This window comes from Sinocyclocheilus grahami, unplaced genomic scaffold, assembly GCF_001515645.1.
Source record: "Sinocyclocheilus grahami isolate Dianchi unplaced genomic scaffold, SAMN03320097.WGS_v1.1 scaffold353.1, whole genome shotgun sequence".
NCBI classification, from domain to species: Eukaryota; Metazoa; Chordata; class Actinopteri; order Cypriniformes; family Cyprinidae; genus Sinocyclocheilus; species Sinocyclocheilus grahami.
Window position 1 is genome coordinate 361,358 of NW_015505532.1, and position 9,013 is coordinate 370,370.

At 37.0% G+C, this 9,013-nt stretch overlaps 2 protein-coding genes across 3 annotated transcripts in view; one reads left to right on the top strand and one right to left on the bottom strand.

Annotated features, from left to right (window-relative positions):
* baiap2l1b (BAR/IMD domain containing adaptor protein 2 like 1b) overlaps positions 1–3,180 on the top strand; it is a 79,140-nt gene extending 75,960 nt beyond the window's left edge. Inside the window, exon 13 of one of the 2 annotated variants that reach the window (XM_016229492.1) lies at positions 2,036–3,180. In XM_016229492.1, the coding sequence (XP_016084978.1) occupies positions 2,036–2,108 (73 nt within the window). In that variant the 3' untranslated portion in view covers positions 2,109–3,180. The remainder of the gene's footprint in view (positions 1–2,035) is intronic. The other variant, XM_016229491.1, reaches the window with a different exon arrangement.
* A 1,747-nt stretch (positions 3,181–4,927) lies between these two features.
* LOC107548704 (brain protein I3-like) overlaps positions 4,928–9,013 on the bottom strand; it is a 6,955-nt gene continuing 2,869 nt past the window's right edge. The window contains exon 3 of the mRNA XM_016229494.1: positions 4,928–5,592. Coding sequence (XP_016084980.1) covers positions 5,460–5,592 — 133 coding nt within the window. The 3' untranslated portion in view covers positions 4,928–5,459. The remainder of the gene's footprint in view (positions 5,593–9,013) is intronic.

Consider the following 9,013-nt stretch of genomic DNA (forward strand, 5'->3'; position numbering starts at 1 on the left):
TATATATATATATATATATATATATATATATATATATATACTGCATATTTTTAATGGTTCTTTTTTTTTAACAAGTCTCTTATGCTCATGAAGGCTTCATTTATTTGGACAAAAATACAGAAAAAATGTAATGTGAAATATTATTACAATTTAAAATAATGATTTTCTATTTTAAGATACTTTAAAGTGTAATTTATTTATGTGATGCAAAGCTGAATTTTCAGCATCATGAAGACTGGAGTAATGATACTGAAAATTCAGCTTTGCATCACAGAAATGCATTCTATTTGAAAGTATATTAAAATTAAAAAGGGCTTGGATTAAAAGATATATTGCTGGAGAAGTAAGGTTGAGGATGGTGATGGTTTTGTTCAAAAATTCAAGATTTCTGGAAAAGTTCATGAGCACATCTGCATGGTTTTAGAGATTTTTGTTTTACTATGTCTTAGATTCTTTGTATTAGGCAGGTGGACAGACAACGAAATAAGAGACAAACATAAAATATTGGGTCCAAACTAGTTTAATGATTGACAGACCGATAATTCTCTGAAGCTGGAAGTCAGAGGAGGCCCTCTCCTTTCAGGCATGGATATCAGATTGTCTGCATTTGAAGAAAAAAAAAAAAAAAGACTTATAGGTTTAGTTTGTCAGTCTGTTTATAAAAATATTCTAAACACCTAACCTATTTTGGAAATGGGGCAGTAATAATAATAATGTGTGGGAACCGTTTCTAAGTAAAAGAGAAATTATGATGTGTTATAAGATGGATTTATTTATTTATTTTATTGTATTTTATTTATTTTTTCTCACCATTATATACTGAAAAGATGTTTTAATTATAGTCAAGTTGTGGCCTCAAGGCCATAGTTGGGGTGGGTTTGTTAACCGGGAAAAAATAGTTTCATACTAGTGCTCTCAAACGATTAATCGCATTGTTTACATAATATATGTATGTGTACTGTGTTTATTTATTATGTGTATATATAAATGAACACACACAGTATGTATTTTGATATATATTTATATAATTATATTTTATATTATACATATATTTAATATATAAACAACATTTTTCTTAAATATATGCATGCATGCGTTTGTATTTTTATATATATATATATTAAATAAACACAGTACACACTCATATGGCCAGCGGCCATATCACCCTGTAGCCAAGACTGGTTACTCACTGAAGCTAAGCAAAGCTGAGCCTGCTCAGTACCTGGATGGGAGACCTCCTGGGAAAACTAGGTTGCTGTTGGAAGAGGTGTTAGTGAGGCCAGCAGGGGGTGCTCAGCCTGTGGTCTGTGTGGGTCCTAACGCCCCAGTGTAGTGACGGGGACACTATACTGTCAACAAGCACCGTCCTTCGAATGAGAAGTTAAACCGAGGTCCTGGCTCTCTGTGGTCATTAAAAATCCCAGGATGTCTTTTGAAAAGAGTAGAGGTGTGACCTCGGCATCCTGGCCAAATTTTCCCATTGGCCTCTGATCATCATGGCCTCCTAACAATCCCCATATCTGCTGATTGGCTTCATCACTCTGTCTCCTCTCCACCAGTAAGCTAGTATGTGGTGGGCATTCTGGCGCACTATGGCTGCCGTCGCATCATCCAGGTGGATGCTGCACACTGGTGGTGGATGAGGAGATACCCCCTGACAACGTAAAGCGCTTTGAGTGCCTAGAAAAGCGCTATATAAATGTAATGAATTATTATTATATATTATGTAAACAAAAACTTTTATTTTGGATGCGATTAATCGTTTGACAGCACTAATTCTTACAGATTTATTGGGTAACACTTTATAATAAAATTCAGTTCCAAGTCATTAATAAGTGATTAGTTAATGATGAACTAATTATTCACAAAACATTCATAAGAGATTAATAAGTGATACGCTAACAATTTGTGTATGTTTTGTTAATTCATTTACAAGTCATTGTAATTTTTCTTAAAGTTTGGTCCGAAATACTAAGTATACTGTAAGCAGTCTCCGCATACAAGCAGCTGGAGTAACAGTATGTTGTGTCTGTAGGGGAGGGAATCCATTCGCTACTGTCAAACTTCGGCCCACAGTCACCAATGACAGATCAGCACCCGCCATCTGATCAACACCAGAGACCCGCCGCCGAGGATGCTGGGATTACTCACAGGGCTTATGCATACACACATACACCACATACTGTTCAACCACTATTTGTGTCAGTCCCATATAAACCTCTCTCTTTCTATGTATATATGTATACATACACACACACATACATATATTTATATAGAGAGAGAGAGAGAGAGGGAATCGATGTATATGCATTTAGTTGTAATGATCCATAGTCAGATGCTTAACTTTCAGAGTATCATTCTGTAAATATATGAGAAGATGGGTGTGATCTTAAGTTGTTGTTTTTTTTTAAATCATTGTCAAGATATTTTCTAACATGCGTTAGCAGAAAAGTCCTGATGATAGTGATGTGAACCGAAACACTGATGAAAAATTTGACTTACTGTAGATGCTGTCTGAACTGGTCTCAAAGCCTCAAAACACTCAAGCTGGTAACTAGTGGAGGAGCGGAGCGTGAAGTGATTAAAGCATTATGATCCCAGTGACGTTCAGAGACTGGAAAGCAGAGCCATGTTAGCACGTTTACCAGAGTTAGCTGGCTAACTCGCTCAGCTGGCCTTGAGGAGCACACTCGAGACCTCGTCCAGTGTGCAGGCTACGCCGTCATCTACAGAAGCGCTTTTAGCTCATTTTGCCTTTTAGATCATCAATGCTTTTATAATGAGACTTTGCTTTTATCAGCGTAGTCTTAACACTGAATAACGATCCATTGTCGGTCAGTGGATAGTGATTTATTTATCTTCTGCTTGGGGGAAACTATTCATTTGGCTTTGATCATATCAATGCACTTTTCTGTTGATGTTAGCCTGAGATCTTGTAGATCACTGCTGTATGAAAATAAAAATTTTGTTTCTAAATGTGTGCTTTTGTTAAAATATTAGAGTAATGTTGCAACTCCAGAAGAAAGAATGATTTACGTTAGAAATATTGTGAATGAGTATGAATAAAGTTATTCTTTTTCATAATGTTTCTTATATAAATCATTCTTTCTTTCTGGAATCATTTCGAAACTCTTTTGTACATGTAGACCTGGGGGGGAGGTTTAGGGGCCCTATTAAATATTTAGCATTTTTTTTTCCCTAATTCAGTTTTTTTTACATTTTTCAGGATTACATTTTTTCCATTTAAATTTTTCTAGATTTCGTTTTAATGGTTAAATTAAATTGTATTAATCAAAAAGCATGTCTAATTAATTGAAATCATGAAACTTACACAAGTTTCACAGAAATTACATTTTTAAGGCACTGACATATTTTATTTTTTACCAAATACTGTTTTGCATTAATTTTCTGGATTCCATTTGAATGGTTTCATTAAATGTTCATAATCAAAAACCTCTCTAAATAATTGATTTTATTAAAAAAAACACTGTATTATGTGGTTTAATATTCACAGACATTAGTCCATATCACATTTAGATTTAAGTGTACTGAACTACTTTTGATTTATTCATCCAAAATTTGGCAAACTCCGTGACATTCTGCGTTATACAGAATTCCATTTTGATGACTTTATTCTGCATCTTGGAAATCATAGGGCCTTGTTTTCTAATGGTTCCTGGAGGAACTGTTCACTCAAAAATAAACATTTACTCCGTATCCAAGTTGTAGATGAGTTTGTTTCTTCATCAGAACAGATTTGGAGAAGTTCAGCATTACATCACTTGTTCACCAATGGATCCTCTTCAGTGAATGGGTGCCGTCAGAATGAGAGTCCAAACAGCTGATAAAAACATCACAATAATCCACACACCACTCCAGTCCATCAGTTAATGTCTTGTGAAATGTTACATTTAGACTTTAAAGGTTACAAAATTCCACCAGGTATAATTTATACAAGAATATATGCTTGAAAATGAATTAGGCTACATAAATGGTGATTTCACAGATTTCTTTTAAGGAACTAATTTGTTAGGAATACAATCTACTTGAATAACTGCAAACATGTTCAGTAAAATATGAATGAAGAACAGAGTTTATTTGAAATAGAAATCTTTTGTAACATTATAAATGTTTACTGTCACTTTTGATCAGGTGAAAAATGAAAATAAATGCATCATAGATAAGGTCAGATAAGTTTGATGAAGTTCAAAATTTTCTAGCGCACTGACATTTCTAGAACGACCAATATAAGCAACCAACACGAAAAGCAACACTTGTAGAATTTATTTACAATCTCTCTTAATCTAGAAAAGTTCAAACTGATCCTAACAGCGCGTCTAGTGTATGGTATGAGCACATCATGAATGAAATCACACCAGACGCGTCCGAGACTGATTGTCGGTCACTGAAAGAAAAACAATTCCATTGTCAAAGAGTAACTACATGTCCTAGGGTGACATATTACATTGTCTAGATGCCAACTTCCCTTGTTTATTGCAGGTTTTTAGTTGAATAACCTGGAGATCGCTGAAGTCTAGCGAGTGAAACATAACTGCATATTTACTCTAAGATGCTTTCAGAAAACCCAGCACATATGACATTAATCGACGAAAGCATGGACCCCAAGAGTAACTACATGTCCTAGGGTGACATATTACATTGTCTAGATGCCAACTTCCCTTGTTTATTGCAGGTTTTTAGTTGAATAACCTGGAGATCGCTGAAGTCTAGCGAGTGAAACATAACTGCATATTTACTCTTAAGATGCTTTCAGAAAACCCAGCACATATGACATTAATCGACGAAAGCATGGACCCCCATATATAACAAACCCCATCGAGAAAGAACGTGGTCTAGAACTGATTCATAAATCCAAAATATACAAATAACACAGTGTGTTTTTAAAACAAGCTTAAAATCATGCTTTTTGATCTTAACTAAGATGTGACTGATTAGGGAGCATATTATGGTCAACAAAAAAGAAACGACAGTGATGCTTATATTCTAGACACGAGAGCAAACGTGTGACGGAAGTGAAAATACATGAGGGGAGCGAATCAACCGATTCATTTACACAACACACAATGTTACTCAAAGTGAGTCGGCGTTTGTCCAGAGGCGTGTGGGATTTCCCCTCAGTGAGCCCGGCTTTATGCTTTCTCTGGCATCATAAAGGCACTAGTGATTAGACGACTGGAGACCGGCTTTAAGATTTTATATAAAGAACAAAAATAAAATGGCAAATAGTGCTTGCGAGGCATGTAAAAACTAAAAACATGGCCAGCCTGTCACATGCACCTTATAGTAATCAAAGAGTTTGTGGCTGGTTGCTATTGTGATCTGTCATTTATCGTAGTTAAACGCAAGCGACGTTTGGCATTGATGTGCGGTTGATTAGGAATAAACTATGCTGATGCTAAAAACTGATTATAAAAGATGTGGACGGGGTTTTGGTCCCTCTAGCCGAAAGTGGCTCCACAGTTTGGACATCTCCTCTGACGCAGGATCAGGCAGAAGAGAATTCCCAGAGGAAAGAAGATTATGGCACACATGATTCCCAGACAGGTGAAATCATCCTCCAGCACGCCGACCCTGAAGAGAACACCACTAGAGTCAGATCCTTCATTCCTGGAGCACTGACACATTCCCACGCAACGCTAGAACAACATCCAGTCAACGTTTAGATGATGTTCGGAAGAATCGGGGGGGGGGGGGTTTTATGTTTTTGGAAGAAAGCTTCTTACGCCCCCACAAGGACCAAAAAACAAGCAATCGGAAGAATGGGGGGGGGGGGGGTTTTATGTTTTTGGAAGAAAGTCTCTTACGCGCTCACCAGGATCAAAAACACAGTAATATTGTGAAATGTTGTTACAATTTAAAATAACTTTTTTTCTATTTCTATATTAGTAATGATGCTGAAAATTCAGCTTTAATATCACAGGAATAAATTACATTGTAAAGTATGCCGAATTAGAAATCGACTGACTGTCGTCAATATTACAGCTTTTACTGCACTTTTCTTTAAATAAATGCATCCTTGGGGAACATTAGAGAGAGACTTCTATTTAAAACATTTAAAAATCACAATTATTCCAAACTTTTGACTGGTAAGTGTAGCTTCAACATGATACTTTTCAGATGTGACTGCATAGATATCCTATGACTAGTTATTTAATGAAATTATAGAAACCCTATTTTTTTTAGAGATGCACCGATCGATCGGCCACGGATCGGAATCGGCCGATTTTTCTCGTGATCGGCTCGGATCGGTCGGTCAGTCTCACTTCTTTCCGATTTCGTTTTGTTACCAGCGGCACAGATAATAACGTCAGCCGCGCATTCTCGCTCTCTTCTCTCCGACGACCCCTTCTCTCTCACACACACGTCTCATTCGCTCCGGTTAAATAGTGCTTGTATTGTGCAAGCGGCAACCTCCCGCTCTCTCTCGTGAAGCCAACACGGAAGTGACTTAAACTGTAATTCATCGACTGGCCGCTAGAGGCTGGCTGCAAAAGGGAGTCAATCCCATAGACTCCCCATGTTAAAATGCCCAACTTTACAGCAGAAAAAAACATGTTTACTGCCTGGTTCAAAAAATTATTTGGGTCTATATAGCTAATTTTGCTCTTGATGACAACTGTGAGGGGGGTGAATTTTTTTATAGCTCATCTGTTTAAATTATATTAAGTTTTAAAGTTCGGCGTAATTAAGGGCGTGGCCACTTGAGTGACCGGTGGATTGCCGCTGCGGTCACCACCGTCAAGCTAGGTGGGCGTGGTTTCAACAACCAGCCCCCGCCTTTTTGCCCATCTTCGATTATCCGGGAGTGACGCGCTGCCAAGATGGCGACGGCCGGCTCCGCCCACTTTTGAGCTTCAAAAACTATCTTCGGAACCCTATGGGTGACGTCACGGACACTACGTCCATGTTTTTATACGGTCTATGGTATTGCGCATTATTTTAGTCATTCCCGCAGGTTTCGCGCTCACACCACTAATATAGATCGCGTACCACCACTGATCTATATTAGTGGAGCGCACAAGCCGCGTCTCAAACAGCTTGTGAGCCACAAATACCAAAATGAGTGGCTAACTGCGCTAAAACGTTCAAATACATACAAAATTATGTCAAAATGCCCGTCTTGGCGAGTATCCATTTAAACACAGTCAGTTTTGGAATGCTAAATAGTTGAGAAAGAGAAGGCATGTTGTGTAGCAGTATATTGGGTCCGTGGATAAACTCTTAAAGGGACCGCAGTCTAATATACCTGCTGCTGTCTGTCATATTAATCAAAGAACAAAAGACAAAGAAAATCACTTTCTGCTCTTGACTGAATACGCTTTATAACTTTAATGGTAAGCATCAATCTGTATTTAATTTTTACAATGAAGACTACATAAATTAAATTAATCAAATGTGAAATAAACACTGGATGTGTTATTTTACATTTGATTACTTTCATTTCTGTCGTATTTCTTACCTGAATACAAATTTACTTAACCTGAAAAACTTAGTTTCATAGCTCTCTTTATTCTATTGCATTTATTTGTGCTGTGGTTGGCCATTTTTTTATTTGTTCTTATTTTATTACTGACTTTTTACTTGTGAGAAAAGTAGCTTTTTGTTTGTATATGCTGTCAATTATAGCTCTTAGAAAGAAAATCGGAATCGGCAAAAATCGGTATCGGCAGATCACACTAATGAAAAATCGGAAATCGGCCAAGAAAATTGCAATCGGTGCATCTGTTTGTTTCCCCCTGGTATGAGTTATTAAGCAGCATATGACTGATTCTGAACTTTCTTAGCTCCAGAAGAGCATCACTGTGTATGTACTCTTTACAAATGTTTAACAAATACGATAGGAAATCCGTCCCACATACTGTATGGGATGTTTTGTCCTAAAATGTGTTTGACACCCCTGATGTAAGAGATTCCTCTCAGGTTTGTTAAACCACATCAGCACATGTTGAAACAATAAGAGCTAAAAAATATGCCTCAATCAACTCTCATCAAGTTATTTTCACTCTCTGCTGTAACCATTTATCTTCCAAATAAATCTGAAGACAGCATCAGCCTGAGCGTCTGCTTTCTAGTCATTATCAAGTCAACAGTGGCCTCTTAAAGGCATAGTTCACCCAAAACTGAAAATATCGTCATCAAATCCACTTTTGAGTTCTCTTCAGAACACAAATGAAGATATTTGAGAGAATACCGTCTCAATTTTCGTTCATCCATTGAAAAGTCCACACAACCAAAACGTTCAAAACTCAAAAAGTTCATAAAGACATCATGCAAGTAAATCCTTTAATGCAAGTTTCATCAGTCATGCTTGCTCAAACCTCATTGGTTCTGCTGGTCGAGTGCTTTACCATATTTGATGTGCTCCACGTATGTGCGCTGATCAATGTTTATCTGTGAATAAAAGCCTAAATGAAATACAAAGCGATCGTGTCTCTCCGATTAAACAGCTTGATTCATATAGATTACTTATATGATGTCTTTATTTAACTTTTGGAAATGTGAAATTTTAGAGGGACAGAAATATCCTGACTTGTGTTTCAAAGATGAAAAAGTCATACAGGTTTGGAAGGTGAACTATCCTTAAACTACCATAATGTTAAAACATGGGTTATGATATAAGCATCTTCAATCGTGAAATGTCTGTTATAGTGCATTACTATGAGGCTTTTAAAAAAAAAAATCTATATCTTTAGCTAAAAAGTCGTAAGGGAACAACAATCACAGTGTTTGTTTTGTGGTCACGCTCACTAAACTGGACTGATCTGGTGCATGAACCAAAGTTCAGCGTGTCATGAGTGACTCTGAATCACATGAGCAAACAGGAAATGGTTCTGGATTAAAACAGCAATGTAAAGCTACAATTCTGAGGTTAAAACACATGCTCTTACTGTATGGTTTTAATATAATGCATGAACACCAAGTCACATTAACAATTCAAATCTTTTGGGTGGGTGGGAGGGAGGGGGGGGGGGGCTCCCAGACACAACATGAC